The sequence below is a fragment of the Lissotriton helveticus genome, chromosome 3_1, assembly GCF_964261635.1.
Source record: "Lissotriton helveticus chromosome 3_1, aLisHel1.1, whole genome shotgun sequence".
NCBI lineage: Eukaryota > Metazoa > Chordata > Amphibia > Caudata > Salamandridae > Lissotriton > Lissotriton helveticus.
This window is the reverse complement of record NC_136061.1, coordinates 1,902,883,555-1,902,904,083: the sequence shown is the minus strand read 5'-3', so window position 1 is coordinate 1,902,904,083 and position 20,529 is coordinate 1,902,883,555. Positions and strand designations below refer to the sequence as shown.

The 20,529-nt window shown below is 44.7% G+C and overlaps 1 protein-coding gene across 1 annotated transcript in view; it reads left to right on the top strand.

Annotated features, from left to right (window-relative positions):
• LOC144825208 (ras-related and estrogen-regulated growth inhibitor-like) overlaps positions 1-20,529 on the top strand; it is a 398,750-nt gene that overhangs the window by 370,702 nt on the left and 7,519 nt on the right. Inside the window, exon 3 of the mRNA XM_078684055.1 lies at positions 11,328-11,401. Coding sequence (XP_078540181.1) covers positions 11,328-11,401 — 74 coding nt within the window. The remainder of the gene's footprint in view (positions 1-11,327; positions 11,402-20,529) is intronic.

The following is a 20,529-nucleotide window of genomic DNA, read 5'->3' as shown; positions in this document are numbered from 1 at the left end:
GATGTCTTGCTTATGCCTCCGACCCCCCCCCTTTCATCGCCTGGTCCGGCCATCGCGAAAGTCAGCGCCGGGAGACGGCGTGGGATGCACTGGGAGGGAGAGGCGGCGCGGACGAGCCTCTCCCACCTCCCCAGGTGGAGGCCCCTCAGCTGCACCCCCAACGCTCCACTCACCCGACAAGGGTTCGTCCACTCTTGCGATCCAGCGACTGCTGGTTGCCGCGGAACTCATAAACTAACGGTCGACTCTTGGGAGATTGGGCCTGGCGTGCAAGGATGGCCAGGTCGCTTGCCAGCTAGAAAATGAATACCCAGTCCAGAAGCGTTCTCCTCAGCTTTGAAGATTCTATGAGAGCTGCAGGGGCCCCCGACCCCGCGATGGGGAATGACTGCCATGATTGCCCCCGGAACGACCAAGACGTAGCCACGAGACGTCGGCGCTCTCATGCTGGCGCCAGCCTCAGTTTGAATGACCAAAATCCTGCAGACTACCAATTTGATCAGTTCCGGTAGAACACCAGTATGACCCGGTAGGAAAGATTGTTACCTCCCTCCCCCTTTGACTGATGGTTCTTATCGACGGCCCCTTCTGTTGCCCTTTAACGAAACTTTTAGACTGCCGAAAGAGGCTCTGGTCCAACCATGAGTTGGTGGAGACATTTTGACTATACTTGGACCTGCCTGACCTCACCCAAAATGGCGCCGGTACAAATGAAACTCGCAACTCCCTGTTGTGTTCCGGTCGCTCAGCCTTGATATCATGAGATATGTATGCAGTTTTTTTGAAGCGCATGGAGGGAGGGGATGGGTACCGATTGAACACTTGGACGATGAATTGATATTAAGTTCTGACGCGTCATTGATTACAGTATTATTGAAAGTTCGAAGTTTCGACACTTATGGTACTTACCCACAATGAATTTTCGATATGATTTTATTGCACTTGTCGCACCTTTATGAAATAAACGATCACCGACTCCGTTCAAATAAATATCCCCTCATGTACAGTTCCAGTCTGATCCGTGGCTGGCCCACGTGGTTGTAGACCCGTATTTGTGCGCCAACATTTTTAAATAAAGGTTTTGTGAAAAGCAAACATAGTTGCAGCGCTTAAATTGGTAAGTTTCGAATAAATGGCCACTGTTTCCGATATAAGTAAAATACAGGTGAAATAAAGCAACTCGATTACTTAAAGGTTAAAAAGCAAAGTACACAGAAATATCGCAAATGTGAATGGTCCAGGTTTGTTGGGTATAGGTTTTTTATTATTATTATATTATTTTTATTTTTGTGCAATATACCCGCACTACCGGTCCCTCTGGGCTTGAACGCCGAGATGAAAGGGATTGCATCCCGCGGAAATAGGTCGAGTATGTGGTAAGTAAGAGCATCTTCGGGTTTATGCGCGCTGATGTGTTTTAAAACACTGCCCCACCCCTTCTTTTTCCCTTCTTTCTGCAGGACCCGTCGGAACGCCGACCAAAGTATGGAGAAGACCTAAGCAACACGCCATGGTCCGCACGGAAAAATTGTATATTGTCTATGGGGACTGCCCCTGAGAACGTGACGAATTTGTGTGATATGAATGCACGCGTGTATGCCCTGATGTGTATAGCTCGACTGAATACGCGTTGCACACGTTTGGATTAATAAGAGAAATGTTTTATGTATGACTTAAGTGATGATCGAACGGCCGATGGAATGGGGAAAAGGGGTCTGAACATGGTGCCTATACACGACGAGCAAAACAAAGGTATAGCACTCCCTTACTTAGAAACGACTGTCTCTCTCTCTCTGAACCCAGCGACTGGGAGGGTGGCCTGAAGCAGAAACTCGACGGGTTATTGCAGTATGACAAAATACGACTCCAACCGGCATCCCAAATAATGCAACCAAGAATGACGTGCACCCATGAGTAAATTCATACGATAACTAAATAGAGAAAGGTTCAGGAATACCCCGGGGTGAGGTTTACCCGAGTACACTCCTCCTGAAAGACTAGGAAAATTGTCAACGTTTAAGATTTACCACCTCCCTCTTGCACCCTCATAGACATGAAACTCAAAGCTGCCCCATTGTTCTCCCGACTGACACCCTCCATCGCCTCAACTTGGATACCCATTCGCTAAAAATGATTCGAAGATCCCACCGTGAGTATTGGCCCGACTAGGTTAGTTCCCGAACAATTGACAAAGGTGTAAGTATTTGCAACCGAAGCCACCAGCAAAGGCAGCCAGATGAATTAAGTAGGATACTAAGGATGCGCAGCATGCAGGAAGAAACCTTTTTGGCCAAGTACTGTTCTATGTTTTGTCTTGGATTTTTTTGTATATAATACATGTACTATTCTCCCCCCGCCTGCACTTAATGTATGGATCTACGTCGTCCCTCAGTCTGTGTTTCTATATAACTTGACCCCTGTTGTTCTGTGTTGTGTGCGCACTAAATGGCCTATTATTGTACACGTTTCTCTCTCTCTCTCTCTCTTTCTCTCTCTCCATGTCGTACGTGTATCGAATAGTTCGTTTAAAATGCGGACGACTCTCTCTCTCTCTCTCTGAGGGTCCCCCTGTTCTCTCTTCCTTTGTGTGATAACGTTGTGCCCCGCCGGCACAAGCTTAATTGGTTTTTGAACACGAAGGTGTTCGGCAAAATTGACAGCAACTAAAACAATTGTAATTTGCCATATTACTACCTCTCCTTTCTGTAAAATGATGGAACTTGAATTGGCTAAGAAGGAAAGGACAGGTAAGACGACTGATGTCCCCTAATCTGGCCCTTCTTTATAGGGGGACTATATGTCAGTGGTCTTCTGTTCTCAGTCCGTTAGAAACACAATACCCAATGCTCAGACCACCCCACCCCTCTGCACCCAAGTACGGATGTCCAAAGCGTCCTCGTTTCTCCCGATTGACCCCAGCTCCATATCCCGAAGTATAACTGATGACCCTGATTAACCGTTGCTCCCCGAGAAAAGAATGTTTAGCCTCTGTTACTCTCTCATGATGATAGAAGACTGCCAGGGCTTAGGTTAGAAAGACGAGCCTCCACCGTAGGATCCGATTTCGAGTTTGATGGAATACGCAGTTGATAAGAGTCTGACTTCTCTCCAATATACGTCATGAATGAACGCCAAATAGACTTAGTACAAACTCAGTAGAAATGCCCGCATACATACTCCATAGTGATAACTTCTGACTGTGACCGATGAACGTATCCCCAACTGCTTAAGATTGGGGGCGGAATTGAAATGTATAATTGTCTTCTCCTGCCAGTTCTCTAAAGCTTGTTTTGTACCCATTCAAAGATACGCAATCACCGGAGGAGAGGGGCCGGACGTGACGCACAGCCTAGCCACAGATCATGAAGCACATGTGACCTCGACCAAAGGCGGAGCCGCAGAGCAACGAGACGCGGGACGAAGCACCACTCTCAAACACGGAAAATGAAAGGATGGAGGGCTGCCTTGAAGCCCTCTGTTTGCTGACCCACGCGTGCCAGAAGTCCCCGCTCCTTTGAGCCCGATTTGATGGGCCTGCCTGCTCGTTACCCTTTGCTCCCTTGGTTTGTCACAAAGATCTGATCCCACTCCGCCCTCTCTTCCCTCGATTATCCGACAATCCCCTTTTCTTTCACATGGATTTTGACCCTGAGAAGAAGACCAGCATTTAGGTAGACTAGGGTTTGCCACGAAAGGAGAAAGAAATGCAGGTGCCCAGCATGAGGCACCCTTAAAAAGATTAGTTAGGAAACAGGACTGTGGTCTAACAGCAGAGGACAGATCGCACCCTGCAACGTGTAAGGATTGATCCGAGCTGGACCTATAGCTCCACCGCCGGTGCTCAACAGCGCCAACGGAAGAAAACAAACTAACCGAACATACCAGTGATGGCTCGCTGCTAAAAAGACACTGTGGCGACGACCCCCCCTTTTCGAACCTTCTACCCCCCCTCTGACTACTTGCTTGTAGTGAACTGAATTCCTCCCTCATCCACTTTGTATTGCTTTCAAAATGTTTCATCGGTCACTTTTAACTGTACATTGATACCGCCGGAGAGAGAGTCAGAACATGGTTCTATAATGTGCCGGAACATTTCCTTGATTGACCCCGACTGAGTTGTATACCATTCTCTAGACTCGTATATATATATATATCGACAAATGTAAATTCCTATGTATTGCACCTCGTCTATTGCATCGACTGCACATGGTTATATGCAATCCGCCAGTATTGAGTGTTGACAATGCTATTTCATTGACCACACATGGCTATATGTACACCCCGTCAGTTATGATAAACACGGAAATGACCTAACTTATGTTAAAAAGCGGCGACTGTGGAAAATGACAATGTATATGTACATAAGCGGCGTTAATTTGTGTTCACCATACCCCTCGCTGTAAGCAGAACGAATACCGCGAAGCATTGACCGCATCATCCCGCTAGCATAGGCCCACGTACGCACGTACACGACAGCCATTTTAAGCGCCAAGGCCTCTCTGCCCGTTTGTTAAAATCCCCAGCACCCCCCTCCCACTGAACACCCCTGCTCTCCCATGCATAGGCCATAAAACCCTCTCCCTCCGCGCGACCCTGCTCTAAAAATGACACCCCTGCCTGACTGACACCCCCTGCATTCCTCCCAGGAACACCCTTCCCCTCTTCTGATGACCCCCCCCCGGCTACACCTGGCCTCTCGACCCGGTCCCAAGTCATAAACTAAAGCCTCATGGATGTAACCCCTCCTGGTCCGCATAGAAAAGCGTGATACACCAACTGAAGTGCCCGATCTTATCGCCTGCCCAACCTTAGATCTGACCACCCCCCTTGCCCTCGCGTCCTGTTGGAATGTCCGGCTGCTAGATTACAATCACATGTTACATTTGGGAGGGGAAACGACATCCGAGCTACGGGTGTGGGAATAGGCCTGAAGCTGGGATTCTAAACGTGCCTTTTTGTACTTCAAAGTGCCTTTATTGCAATAAGGAATGTTTGTACATCATAAACTTGTCTATAAAAGACGAAGCCTCAGAGAAACTTGTTAGAGCACCTCTTGAAGACATTGTGCGTATGTCCGAAATGACAGGCTCTCCTCATGAGAAATAAATTAACTCTGTTCTTGCACTCCCGCTTCCAGCGCCCGTCTCTTTATTTGGTAACTTGTCAAAATGGGAACTAAGAGGCGTCGCGTGCCGGCAGCCTGGGCATCGGTTGCAAACTGGGCTGTTTTTCCTCAAGTCCACCTGGTTACTTGCAAAGCACTCCAAAATAGACTGTTCCACCACACAACCCCTAGGAATGACTATAGTTCAGACCTGGATGTCAGTAATAGTGATAATTGCATAAAAAGGTTAATCCTGAGCTCCCAGCCCTACTCTTTATGATTCCCTTATCAGCTCCATCTCCTTCCTGAGATGTGCCCAGGCCTCTTTCTTGTGATGTATTACTGAAACAAAGAGCAGACTTAAAGGGGGAGTCTCTTTCTCCCTTCCTCCAGTGTGTGTCCCACCCAACTCAGAGAAATGCATAAATCTGCTGGGGTGGGGAGGATTCCTCTACTCCTCTTGTCTTCACCAGGCAGGCCTGGGCTTCCCAAAATGGGACTAGCGGTCCTCCATGTAATGTACCATTGCAGGAACACTTACACTCGGTATACAAACACAGCACACATACTCTCCAGTACCGTTTCCTCTATGCATTGTGCTGCTACAGCCACACATACATTCACCTCACACATTCAATCCATGTGCACTGCTCAGTACTTTAGCTTTTCTGTATTGCACCTGGGTGTGCTATTTGCAAACGGCCAGTGCACACACACTCACCATGTGCATACTGCACAACACTTCACCCTTCATGTATTGTACTTCTCATATGCACACATACACCTAGCAGATGCTTTTTTTTGTGCACGTACTGCACACAGCACTACATCTGTCATGTAATGTTTCCTCGCAGGGATACATGCACTAACCATTCATTCACTACACAGTACTGCTCTACCCCTGTACTTTACCCTTTGCAAGCACACATACATCCAGTGCAGAGTCACTACTCTTGTGCTACAGAACACTCTGCATCTACCTGATGTAGGACAAGGGTGAGTTAAGCGTAAAGCAGTGGAACTTTCAAATGGTGGGTGAGCCGGTAGGCCTCACTCCAGTGACACAGGATAAAAAGGACCTGTTCATGTCTACTGATTACAACGCTGTTACTGCTAAATTCGTGGCGAAGGTGGTAGCCTTCCACCATTTTGAAGGCAGCTCTTTGGGCACCCATCCCGGTCCAACAAGACCACAATCTGTGAGATAGGCCTACGTCATGGCTCACACGCTTGATCCGTGTTTGCCTATGACAAAAAAATCAGCATAAGAGATCCAGACAACAGTACAATTGGGCACTCACAGTAGGTGTGTACAATTCTTACTGTCTCTTATCCTCCAGATGACTTTTCTGTCCCAACAAAGAACTAGCTTTATTAAATAGATGTTTTTTTGTTGACCCAGGAGATGTGCTGTTTCTCAGTACTTCCAGACTCATGTTTAAGATTTAACTCCTGTTTTTTTCTGTAGTTATCATCAGCACTGACAAAGCAATAGACTATGCTTTGTGTTGTTTTAACTTCATGTGTGTATTTGAAAACTGAATGGGTGGGGTCATAGGGTAAGTTAGAGTGGGCCTGGCAAGTGGATGGCAAAAGAGCAGCAAAAGAGAGGTAAGGAGGAGACAAACCTATTATTTAAAAAAATATATTTAGCAGATTGTGGATTCTGTGAGGTTCAGATACTTAGAAACCCTTCATATGGGTTGCGGACATCACCCCCTGCCCCTCTATCATTGATGAAACTATGGAACAGTTTGCTATGATTTCCACATCACGTCAGCACCACCCTCAATTTAAGGCAAGTTCCCACAGCCCAATAGTTTACTATTGATTTGCATGTTTGGAGCACACAACCAGTTTCAAAGTAACCCTTCCAGTCTGTCTGATCTGTACCCTAATTAATTCCTCATGCTTTAGGCCACATATCCACCATGGAAAGTCAATATTCTCCTGCTGTTTCCTGCAGCCTTCTCAGAGTTCTATATTCAGACCCCCCAGGATATAGCGGCATGGATTGGCAAATTTAGCGGCACAAAAATGAAAATTTAGCGGCACAAAAATGAAAATTTAGCGGCATTTAGCGGTATTTTATTTTGGGTTGTTTTCGAGAACAAACACAGATATCTTACTGTTTGAGTTATTTGCCAACATGGGCTGCCACACACGACCGGGGGGGGGATTGCCCGCCTGCCTGACACCGCCATGCCTGTTTCAATGACAGGAAAACTCACCATGGCCCCCGTGCACTACCTGTGCGTCGGGGCCATTATTGCTTTTTTGGTTTTTTGTTTTCTGCCTCTTGGGAAAACTTCAAGGGCCTATTTACAAGCCCCTTGCGCCGCCAGTGCGTCACGTTTAATATGGGGAAACGTGGTGTACAGCTTGTAAATAAGCCCCTCGGTGCATTCAATGGAGCCTCGTCATTAGTGATCAAACTTTCCTGCTGATCATTGGTTGTCGACAGTGCCACGTCATCTTCAGTTCTAAGGAGAATGAGGGCATCAGAGGACACAAGAAGCGATTATAAGGTTCCCACAGTCCCAATAATGCAACTCTGCTCTCACCCGTCATTTCCCCTATGAGGGCAGGAAGACAGGAACGCCCCCAGGGAGCTTTTAGATTTAATGATTTAAAGATTTAAAAACGCCCCCTCTTCTTTATCTTTAGTGGTGATGGGTACATTCACCCTGACAGTTTAACAAGGCGCATGTCTCACCTTCCAGTCACAGCCCCGGGGCCTTTGGTGCGCCCCAGTCTGGGCCACACCTGCGAGGGGGAGGGGCCGGCACCTTGCACAGGCCTTTCTTCGAGCATTGAGCAACAAAGGTACATGATGACTTCGATTCTCTTTGGAAAGTACAAGGAGTAGTTATTGATACTGCAGCAACAGTGGAATGGGGCCCCAAGGCATGAGACGCCCCAGTAATGGCTGTCTATAGATTTCAACGGGAGGGACCAATATCCATGCAGAGTTGAGCGAGCCCAAGAATTCACGACCCGAGCCGAGTCAGAGCAGAGCCAGGTTGGCGCATTGTCTTTCAGGCTATGTTAAAGGCAGTGCCTTCGTGTTGATGTATTTAGAGTTTTTGCCCAATGCTAATTTTCACAATCTGTGAATACCAACATTTATTTTTGGGGATTTTATACAGCTCGACTTCGACCCGAAGCGGAGGTATTGGCGCTCCCGCTTCCGTGTTCCTGGGCTGGGGGCTGGAGAAGAGTCGTCGTGCCTGGTCTCCTTCCTGCTCTCCGCTCTCCTCGTGTCCGCTGCCGCTTCTCTCTCCCCCTGGTCTCCTTCCTGCTCTCCTGCTGGTTGTGATTGGACATTTAAGAAGCAGGAAACGGCGCATTTCGCGGGCGTTTATGTAAATATCGCGGCATTTGCACGGATCGGCCGATTTCGCGATTTTTTTGCAAATCGCGAAATCGCGATAAACTGGAGGGTCTGTATATTTACAACAAGGGGTGGTGAGGGACAGAGTCTCTGAATTAAGCAGAATACTCTCACCCAGTCAAAAGATCAGGGCTAGATCCAACACCGTTTTTTAGCTCAATGCACCATCCCAGTTTCAGAACCTGGCTGTATGCAAATTAGTCTGTTCCTGTCCCAGTGCATGATGGGAACAGGACAAACCAAACTACAAAAGCCAATTCTTACACTGGGAAGGAAACAAGCTTCCGGGGACCGGTTTCTGGCATTACAGCCGTCTTCGGCCCGGCTTGCTTGAATCCTGATGGTGCAATGAGCAAGGGACTCATGTCTGAGTATACCCTTCCACGCTTAGGGTGGACAAAAATATTTACAACAAGGGGTGGTGAGGGACAGAGTCTCTGAATTAAGCAGAATACTCTCACCCAGTCAAAAGATCAGGGCTAGATCCAACACCGTTTTTTAGCTCAATGCACCATCCCAGTCCCAGCCGTCTTCTGCTTAATTCAGAGACTCTGTCCATCACCACCCCTTGTTGTAAATATTTTTGTCCACCCTAAGCGTGGAAGGGTATACTCAGATGTGAGTCCCTTGCTCATTGCACCATCAGGATTCAAGCAAGCCGGGCCGAAGACAGCGGAAATGCCAGAAACCGGTCCCCGGAAGCTTGATTCCTTCCCAGTGTAAGAATTGGCTTTTGTAGTCTGGTCTGCCCTGTTCCCATGATGCACTGGGCCAGGGACAGACTAATTTGCATACAGCCAGGTTCTGAAACTGGGATGGTGCAATGAGCTAAAAAACGGTGATGGATCTAGCCCTGATCTCTTGACTGGGTGAGAGTATTCTGCTTAATTCAGAGACTCTGTCCATCACCACCCCTTGTTGTAAATATTTTTGTCCACCCTAAGCGTGGAAGGGTATACTCAGATGTGAGTCCCTTGCTCATTGCACCATCAGGATTCAAGCAAGCCGGGCCGAAGACGGCTGAAATGCCAGAAACCGGCCCCCGGAAGCTTGTTTCCTTCCCAGTGTAAGAATTGGCTTTTGTAGTCTGGTCTGCCCTGTTCCCATGATGCACTGGGCCAGGGACAGACTAATTTGCATACAGCCAGGTTCTGAAACTGGGATGGTGCAATGAGCTAAAAAACGGTGTTGGATCTAGCCCTGATCTCTTGACTGGGTGAGAGTATTCTGCTTAATTCAGAGACTCTGTCCATCACCACCCCTTGTTGTAAAAATTTCTCAGAGTTCTAAGCACTGAGAGCAATGTACATAGTTCAATCGTAGCAGAAATGCCTCCCTCCTTTACTCTGGACACCAGGCTTGCTGGTTCATTGTGAACCACATATCATTTTTTATTTTTGATTTCAGTTTCAAATCCTATCTACCTATGGCTTAAACCCCTTACTCTGTACGTGGTCCCCCCTAAATAAATTCAGCACATACCATTTGATCACAAACTCAGCAACACATCACTAGTTTCAAATCAACAGCTCCAGATATGCTGCAGCTCACCAGAAGTCTGGTTTTCTAGTATTTATTTAATTTTCCCTCTACATCGTCCCTCGAAATTCCACCCTTCTACCCCTCCCCCCCACGGCCACACCGCTGTTACATGCACGGACCACGGCTGGTTTTCACCATCCTAGCCCCCACCCTTACTTAAAATCTGCCACTTCCCCTGGTACCATCAGACAGGCCCTCAAATCTATTACCTTCAAATGGAGTAGTGCCAGTCTCCCTGACACTGTCCACTAAGGTCCAATTCATATCTATAGTGCACACGGTGATCATGTTTCAGATTGCCACATCTCACTGTCCTCCGCCCTCCGCGCCGCGTTGCTTTTCTTGCCAAACACCGGTTAAACTCCCATGTTTCACTGTTAACCTTTGCATAGTGTTTCTGTTCCTCATGCTAAGTAAACAAACAAGCACAACTACAAATACAAATGTAGTTATCAATATTGGGATAGTATTTCCTATAGCAGGATACTCATTCTCCATCACGATACTGCCCTCAGTGTTGTCGAACCAGACTGTACTCTTGTACTCTTGCAACCTCTAGTTTAGTCATTCTCTGACCACAGAATAAATCCTTTTAACATTCTCATGTTCACCTAATGTTAGATGGACAGCTCACCCCATGCCATTCAGTGGAAGTAAACTAAGACTACAACACCCAAAATGCATTAGGATAACATGGAAAAGCCCAGGACTTCAAGCTGTGTCCATCCCTAATGACGCAGAGAGTGGTGGTCTTGGCCACCAAATAGTGTACAACCTGGTGATGAATTATACCAGCTCTGTACTATAAACTCACATGTCGCATCTGGGGAAACAAAATAATTAAAAATGTTAAGTTGAGGCTTCCAAAGAGATGCAACATGTCAGCAAAGTGTATAAGAACTCAGGTTCTGAGCCTCGTAACCCCCACCAAGAGACACAGAGTGTGGTTCACTGGGCAGAAGCGCAGCTCCATCAGCCCGGCCTTCAGTCACAAGATTCTGGCACAGAGGAATAGTAAACACAAAGAAAGCCGACCACAATAGAGCACTTCCGGAAAACTGAACCCGTCACTGCTCCTTTCGGAATGCTACTTGTTAAATGCCAGGGAGCCTTGTGTGCATGCTAGCTGTGCAAGTGCACAGAGGTCTAGGACAGAGATGACGTCACACGGAGGCGCGGCCTCACCTGGGTGACATTACATACACAGCAGATATTTGCAAATGTAAGGTACTGTGCACTTTCTTTGTCGAAGATCAAAAGCCAACTGACATTCTTTGTTTCTTACAGAAATGATTTACAGACACACTGCGTCCATAGACGGGGAGTTCGTCCATTTTGAAATCCTTGATACAGCAGGGCAGGTACAGTAATCACCAAATATGTTTCTGGTATAAACACAGTGGTATGCAATGCGGTTTGGAAATACTGTGCATGGAAGACAATGTTTAAATAAGTACTGGCTGCGACTTTTAGGCCTAACTACCGCAACTATACTGCATTATATCTGCACCAAAACTCTCATATCTCCGCATTTTGACTTCCATGGATCCGATTCACACAATCATAAATCTGAACCCATAAAAGTACTTCTGAACACAGGTGCAGATGTACAGTGTTTTCCTATTCACGAAGCTCAGCAGGAGCATATCAGATGCAGCTTTACAAATGCTAACTTCCCGAAATAGCTGCAAGTAAGCCATGTTTGTTTTGTTTTCAGGGTTACTATTTCTGTAGTGAGGAAGTAAACACAGTACACAAATACGCGCCGCATCTTTTTGATTCTTTTAAGCTTTGGGGAGAACGTTTTCCATGGCGAGACCACATTCCAACAGATTTGGGAAGACCCTATTACCCCCAGGTCCCTCCGTCCTCGACACCTTCACAACTAATGAGATGGATCCATCTCCTGACAGAAAAAGAAAAGAAGGAATGCTGGACCTACCCCCACCCTTCCCCCCCTCCCGCCGGGAGTACAAAAGGGTACAGGTCCCAGCATTCCCTCTGCAATACCAAGCCCAAAGATGAAGGCCGGCACAAAGGGAAGGAGGGAGGGAAGTCATGAAGGTGTCGAGGACTACGGGACCCGGAGTAATGAGGATTACCATACGTAATATGACATTCCCTTCCCACCATTAAAGGGGATTTACTTCGGCCCTATTCAGGAGAAAATCTCTGACAATTTCCAGGGTAGGAAAGAGTCGGAATGAAGTCCACAGGTGCCAGGCATGCGGGCATTCACAAACCCTCAAATGAAATTGTACCCAGTTGTAAATGCATTTATGCCCTTTGGGTATTTTTTGTGGATAACTGACAAGGGTAAATGATGACATTTCGAGCTGTAAATGTTCCTTTGTGATTAAAAATTGGTTTGTGAATGGGCCCTGAGTGTTGTTTGCCCTCTGCCTCCACTGGATATAGTTTAAAGGGGGGCAATACATTTTCGTACAGTTTCTGGCGCCAGCACTTACATAAGTTCTTATATCCATGTACTCATCTACATACCACCTGACTGTCTCTGTCAAGTTTTTTTTTTAACTTATCTTTCGATTCCTCCTGTTAGTATATTCTGTGACAGATTTAGCCTACAACCTGCTGGGCATGACTGCAGAGATTCACTTCCGTGTCCTCTGGACTTCACAGATCTGCAGAGAGGGCCACCAGATCTCATGTCTGACAAAAGATGTAACTAAGAGGAGGCAAGCACACAGTGATTTGGCATTCTCCAACTTTCGAGATGTCCTGGGTAGATCTACAGCCTGAAGCAAGCCTGCCCTCCCCGCCTATCTACTGGAGCCTGATTCTCAAAGGTAAACATATACTTTAGTGTAAGTTTAAGACTTTTGTTGCTATTCACAAACTAATTTTACGACTGCGGAGTCTCCGCAACCGTGGCGGAGTCTGCACCACAAGTGTGGAGACTCCTCAGTCGTAAAGATAGTACTCGTAAAATTAGTTTGTGAATAGCAAATAAATTGTAAACATACACTAAAGTTCAAGTTTACCTTTCAGAATCAGGGCCTTAGAGTCTAGAACAGCTCTAAAATAAAGAAAACAATGATAAATATCAACAGGAAGGGAAACAAGAGTAAATACCCAAGAGAGGACACTGTACAAAGTAAAAGAAGTATGTAGAGCCCACTCCGGAAGCCACAAGATGTTGCTCTTAGTCCAGCCAGAGAATGCTAGACAACTTAGAATGCATGTTAGAGTCTGGACAGCTATGTTCTGCTATGTTCAGCTGCTGCAGGTAAGAGCGGTGGACCGGTAGGGCCTGTGAGGGGGTGGGGGATGGTGGGGGGAATTTCGAGAGACGACCACAAGGGGACATTAATTATTTATTTAATTTTCCCTCGTAGTCGTCTCTCAAAATATCCTCCACCCCCACCAGGCACTACCGCCCCACTGCTCTTACCTGCAGCAGCCGCGGCTGGCTATGTTCTGGTATGTTCCGTTATGTTATGCTGATGTAGGTTTGTGGTCCAAGGTGCTTTTATGAAGAGCCAGTGATCAGCAGCCAAACATTGACTTTGATGTTCAAAGGCAAGAGAGTAGGAAGATTGAGGGACGAATCAGGAACGATTGCTGTGCCTGACATGCCAGCGGGAGAACCATTCTGGAAAATGGGGAAGAGCCACAAAAGCAGTGAGGAGACGAGCCCTGAATGGACCATTCTACTGTGGATGCCATGAGTCTTATCTCGCCAAACACCCTGTCCACTGTCATTCTAGACACCATCAATAAGTTTTAACCCCAGCATCATTATACATATTATATCACAAAGGAATCTACGTGGGTCAGAACAAGAACACAACAGAACATATTTCACACTGAGACACAACTATGCATCTGGCAAAGCAATTACTGGATTCTAGAAGAGGCAGTCATAAAGCAAGATGGGGGTATACTAGGTATTTGATTGTGCAGTTCCAGTAGCGTAGCTCGAGGGAGTAAATACAGAATGAGACAGAGGTCAGATCCCAGAGAGACAGAGAGAAATACCTTTCCAACATTTGCCCAACTTCTTTGTATCTCTCATCTCTCCAGCTCAGCGGTGGCTTCTCCGCTAAGAGGAGGAGCGTTGCCCAACTGCTTTTCAGCAATGAAAAATAAAATGATAATGACAAGGGTTATTATCATTTCATTTTTCCTCGCTCACTTCCTGCAGCCCTGCCGAGTGCAAGGCAAAGCCATCCAATTGGACACGAAGCAGCTGCAGGAAGGAGGAGGAGTGGTGGCACTGCTTGAAGTGCGCATGACAGAAACCGTCATGCACACTTCGATCTCTCCACCCGAGTTGTGCTGTACAACTGGTCAGAGAGCAAGCACAGAGTCTTAGTCCATTAGTGTGTGCTTAACTAGGGCGCTCACACCAATCATGGTGCTGCTCTCATGCTGGGTTATACAAGCATGAGACCAGCGTCTGGATTGGCGTAGGGAAGCCTGTGGCATGTCGGGTGTCGAAGAGCAGAGGCCAGAAGAGCACCGATGCTGCAGATGGCAGGTAAGCATTTTTAAAATTATTTTCCCCTTGCTGCCCCTTGTGCGCTGCCTCCCTCTGAACTGCTCACCACTTTAATGCCCCAACAGCCGCCACTGCATCTCCTCCATTGTGTGTCTCACTTTTCTCTCCCCTCCCCTCTGAACATCTAAAAATCAATCTAAATAAAACCCTGTGGTCCTGATTTAGAGTCCAACTATTGAAATCCGCAACAGAGCTCCAAGCATAAATTGAGCATGTGTTTGGCTGGTAAATGAAATTATGCCTTTAGAAGACACTTCCATCACCGTGGCACAGTGGCATTTCTACCAGGGCAAATTCTGCTGCCACAAATTCACACGATGGCAGACTTTGCATCATTCTATGTTACAGTCAGCATTTTGTCTGCCAATGCTAAAACTGGCACTGAAAATCACAGATGTGAAGTGACATCTATTGTAGGAACAAATGCGCCAAGAAAAAACGACTCCAACATCCAAATCACACTGATGAGAACGTAAATGCACCAATGAAGAACACAGGGTTAAATCCAGTGGTGCAGACCACAACACAGCACACAAGTGATGTACAGCATAGTGCTACAAACACATGGAGCCATAAAGAGAGATCAGGGTGAAGAGGACAACAAAATAGCCCCTCCAAATATTTGAGGGTAAAACAAAATATAATATTGGGGGCAGCTGCCAAAATATGAAACCAAATATTTGGAAACTTCCTAGACGCGCAGTGTAGAGGGAATGGCTAGAGACATGAAGTTTATTCTCTGCAAACTTGTATTACTGGATGAAAGGTAAACATACAACAATTCGAAGAAATGGAGAGGATTAATGTTAGTGCCCTGAAGTCAGGGTGTATCTAAGAAAAGGTGGAATTGCATGGGTTGCAGAGTGCCAGGGAGGTAAGAGAACCAGCAGAATGCACAAGTTGAAGCAGACCTCAACCCCTCATCTTGTGAAGCCTGGAGCATAAGGTGCTGGGCATATTATCAATTGAAGCCATAACAGGAGTGGAAAGAGGCATTGGCACATGTCAGCCAATGTGCACAGCTCATAACTCTCTACAACATGGTCTTGCCACAACACATACTAGTCATGCACAGTCCTATCCAAGATTTTTGCGATGGAAAGTTGATTTAATAACAATAAGTTACCATATGAAATGCTTCAAATACATAGGGATAGGGATTCAGACCACCATGACAAAAAATAACAGAACGCTAACCAATGACATCTCATTTACACGTAGGTGATATATAATTACACAAAACAACAAGGATAATTTAATGACAACCCAAGTTAAGAATACAAATCATGCCCAAGCGCCGTCTTACCTGCAACTTGAGAAAGGATAATTAAACAGCAGCAAAAATGCCAGCCATGACAAATACAGACATGGAATAATTATGCTTGCCCTTCAAGGATATATCCATTGTTCACCTGCGGCAAAACTGGGAGATTATCATACCTCACCTGTTGAAATGCCATTTGGTCATACATTATTCTGAAACATTTCAGGTGAATTCGCTGTGCTTGTGAGGCAAACCCTACACTGTGAATATTGTGGCCCGGAAACCACCAAAAAGGCTTACGGAAAAATCTTTTCCACAACTATCAAGAGGTATACCATGCAAGTGTCATCATGGCACATACTCCAAAATGGTATCAGGCAACTTTCAAGCATGTCGGTCCTCAAATTACATGCTACACAAAGACAGCCATCCAGAGCTATATAAGTTGTCACACTGTCAAAGAAAGTATCACATACTGGGGTAGATATTCGCTCTTCGTAATTCAAACCATAATTTATGCATAGCATTGGGAGACACTGAGCATACATAAGTGAGGACATGATTAGGTTGGCAAACATAACACAAGGGATGATGAACCATCAGTTGTGTACCAATAATGCAAAGTCCCAAAAGCCTTCAGATTGCTTGAAAAGAACAGCTGTTTTTGGGGACAATCACTTCATTCTTGAATCTGCAGCAGCAGGGAATGCAGCACAACCCTTAAGGTGAGTTGAATTTTCTGGCTTTCAGTCAACAAAGACTACCAGGACCAACGCCTACGCCCCAAAGTATCCCAAAAATGAAGGTCTTTCTTTGGAGCTCTGTAGAATATTGCCTCTACACAGCCACCAGCAAAAACGAGCAGGCAGTGAGTGGTAAAAATAGGATGACATGGATCTATTAACCTTTGTGTTGGCTAAAATGGGAATTATTATAAGTGCTTACATCATCAGTCAGTCTTGGAATGCGAAATTAAATCCTAGTTTTGCACGTGATAGAAGATATAAGGTAGAGGATATAGGACACAACTACTAACATCACAATTGACTGACTCCATAGGGCAGAACATGCTAATCCCAATTCCAAGGTTAAGGTTTGCGAGTCGCTATTTAATTAGCGACTCGCAAAATAGGGTTAGTACATGGCCCAGAGGCTTTTTGCATGCGCAAACGGGTCTAAAACCCATTTGCTCATGCAGACATACATCGTACATCTGGCCCCATGACTCTAAAGAATCACAGACTCTGAATTCCAAGTTAGTAGTTTATTACAAAGCCAAAAACTACTGGATGGACAAACACCTCATAACGAGGTTGTAGAAGTACATAGGAACTAATACAAATCCAAACCTACAAGCTAGTTTTATGGAATGAATCATAAACAGAATAATAATTTCCAGAAGCAGGACACAGGCAAAGATTGCCCCCATGTCAAGATCAGACTTCTTCTGTGGCTCGTGAATAGAAAGCATTAGTCTGTCCCTACACTACCACTACCATGACATCTCTACTTAGCATTCCCCAGGCAAGATCAGGAAAAGGTGTCAGCTTGTGAAGACTTCATAAGAAGTTCACTCAATTTGTATAGGTCAAGTAGACAATGCTATAGAGCTCGTTCCAAGATGCTCCTTCTCTCTCCTTTGATCTTCTCACCTCCTCTCTTGACTCCACCACGGGGAACTGTCCCTAATACAAAACACAAAAACGTAGAACACACCCACAGATCACCTCATTTCGCTGGACACTTCTCATAGGTGATTTTCCATTTGGGTTGACTTCCAGTTCCAAGCTCGATGACCTTGATTCCCAGTCCTCCCTCAGTGAGAAAGAACACTGTCTCCCAATTATCAGCGTTCCTTACACATTGTATCAACTCCTAAACAAAAGGCGTTGTTCTAACTAACAAAAACAACTTTCTCCACCTGCAACAGAAACGTGACGACAGAATAAATTCGACATGCACATGAAATTCACTAGCAAGCCTTGCCTGAGAGCTTCCAAGGAGAACACATTTCAGTCGTACAGAAATTGTCCAACATAAGAATGAAAAACATAGTCCCTTCAAATACATGCATTGTTGAACATTTCATTTGGGCTTTTCTACATCACGTTACATAAGCACATCAAATCCATCAAGCAACTTATGAAATCATACACGTTAAACACAATTAGTCACATCTACGTGCAACTTTAATGTGGTGCACGTTTAAATCAAATGCATTATTACATATAAGCAACTTCGTTAAGCAAATTACATCAAATACTATGAATTACAATATTAAAACACGAATGCCACGTTGTTTCTTTGCATGGCACGATACCTTTCTATCATTACACTTTCACATGTTATTACTGAATAAGATCTAACAACCAATTGTTATCACGTCAAATGAATATATATGTGGATGCAGACTATCCTTGATTATAATGCACCCCTACAAACGAAAGAGCACCATTGCGCTCCATCACCATTAAAGTGCATTATATTGAATGTCTGATTTTGAGGGGTCGCAAAAATGAACAAATATAAGGGGTGATACCAAATTTTCAATGTAAATAATTTGTTGGTGGTTAGTAATTGTAGTGGGTTTTAATGTGATTTTACCCGTTGAAAAATGCTGATCATCTGTTGGGATCTGATGAACCATTTTTGAGAGAAAAGTTTTCGAAGGTTTTTTCATAGAGGTTATGTAATGTGCTCCAGAAGCTAAAATAAGAAACAATTTCCTATACATTTGCAAATATCTTCCTTAGCCATGTGAGAAAAAAGTCTGATATGCTAAGTAGTACATGTACTTGCAACAGCAGTCTATCAGTGGTTTGTTCAATGTTCTACTGCAGCATCACCGGAAGGTTCTATTGACCAACTGGAGTGCTTACATTCTATATTCATGACAAATTTGAAACACATCTGAACACCATGTTGCTAGAATCAGAGCTATAGAACGCAATGCATTTCCAACTGTTTGACTTCAATAAATTAATAAAGCGAGGGAGTTTAATTTGTAATAGAAATTATGTTTAGTGTTCTAGAACACTAAAATGAAGGCACCTTTTCTATACATTTTCAAATATCGTTCTCTTTCAGAAAAGCAGTACATGCTGAAATGAAACATGCACTTCCAAAAGAATTCGGTTGACTCTCCAGTGATCTACTGTAGCCTCACCACAGAGTTATAATAAACAAATGTAGTACTAACATTCTGTACATAAGACAAAAGTGAGGCACTCCGAACACCATTTTATTGGAATAGGAACTATGAGCTGTTGAATTTAAAGCCTTTGTTGTGGAGCAGGCTAAAGTTAATGAGCATGGACGTGTCAATGAAGATATGAAACGAGCTGTTAAAAATGTGAGAGGAGGTATTGGCTATAAGTCATTTGAGACATAATATATTTTAAAGGGGCCAAAAATAGTTAAGGAGATCCTTACCTAAGTCCAGCATCTCCCTTCCATATCTGTTTAATCAGGCTACCCATCTTCTCTCTTCCTTAACACATTCCTAATATTAAAATACTAACATTTTATTAGCCATCAGCGTTTTTTATCTTTCATTTAAATTTTGGTGAATAGAAGAGCCCACACAACTATTTATGAAGCTCTTATTTAAAATTAATAGATTTGTGCTCTTATGGGCAGTGAGAATCTTCTAAGTAGTTGCTGTTTGGATATTTATAATTTTCGTTTTTACTTTTTCCCACTTCCTCTTTTGAGTATTTGCATCTCCCTGTATAATTGTGCACTGGCTTCAACATATTTTTTTATTGTGAATTAAAGATAAGAAAATGGTACAAATATTCAAAAATATATGTTTATTGTCTGTAAAATGTATTTCTGTGTACAGTGTAAACTGCTATATTCAAAGATAATTATTAAAACATATTTTAGAATAAAAAACATTGTAAATCAAACAAAACAATTGTGTACTACTTAAAATGTCCTGACACATACTGTTATCACAGATTGGGAACATTTTAAATATATAATACCAACACATGGAAAGGAATGTAAAAGGGACTCATTCATTTCAGGAACTTTCCACAGCAGGAATGAGAAATATTGTCATGTATATTTTGATGCTTCTGGGCTGGAAAATGGATGATTCAAATGCTGTTTTCTCCACCAGAATGTCTCTCAATTCAGGCACATTCTGTGAGATAGATGGCGACTTTAGTTCCCATTAGAACTCTGTTTTCTTCTCAGGCAGCTGTTATGGGAAGATGCCACAGTGATAGGTGAATGATACTGTAATTATGCTGGTTCCAGGTACTAGCTATGAATCCCGTGCGTACATATCGGCCAATTAGGAGCCAATTAAAATGTAGCATTTTTGGTAGCGCACAGCTGCCTTATTTATTATACCTGTTTCAGGTCTGAGCATCTATTGCCTGGAGGCTCTGCCAGCAGGTATCATTCACACAGGGTTGGACAGTATCTATTTGGAAGAGGACTCTGTAAGGTGGTTATTTTCCTTCCTGCCTTTCTTAAACCTCCTGACCCACCCCATTGCTGAAAGGTAAACCACCATGAAATTCCAAAGCAGATGTCCTACTCTAGGCATCAGTCCACTCCAGCCTGGAACACTGGGCACTCGACACTCATCTCTTTGTCGTTCCTCCTCTTGGGGCCAGTACTCACAGCTGGGTATACCATATATTGACTGCTGCATCACACCAGGTCAGTCAGTCAAATAGCACATGTGG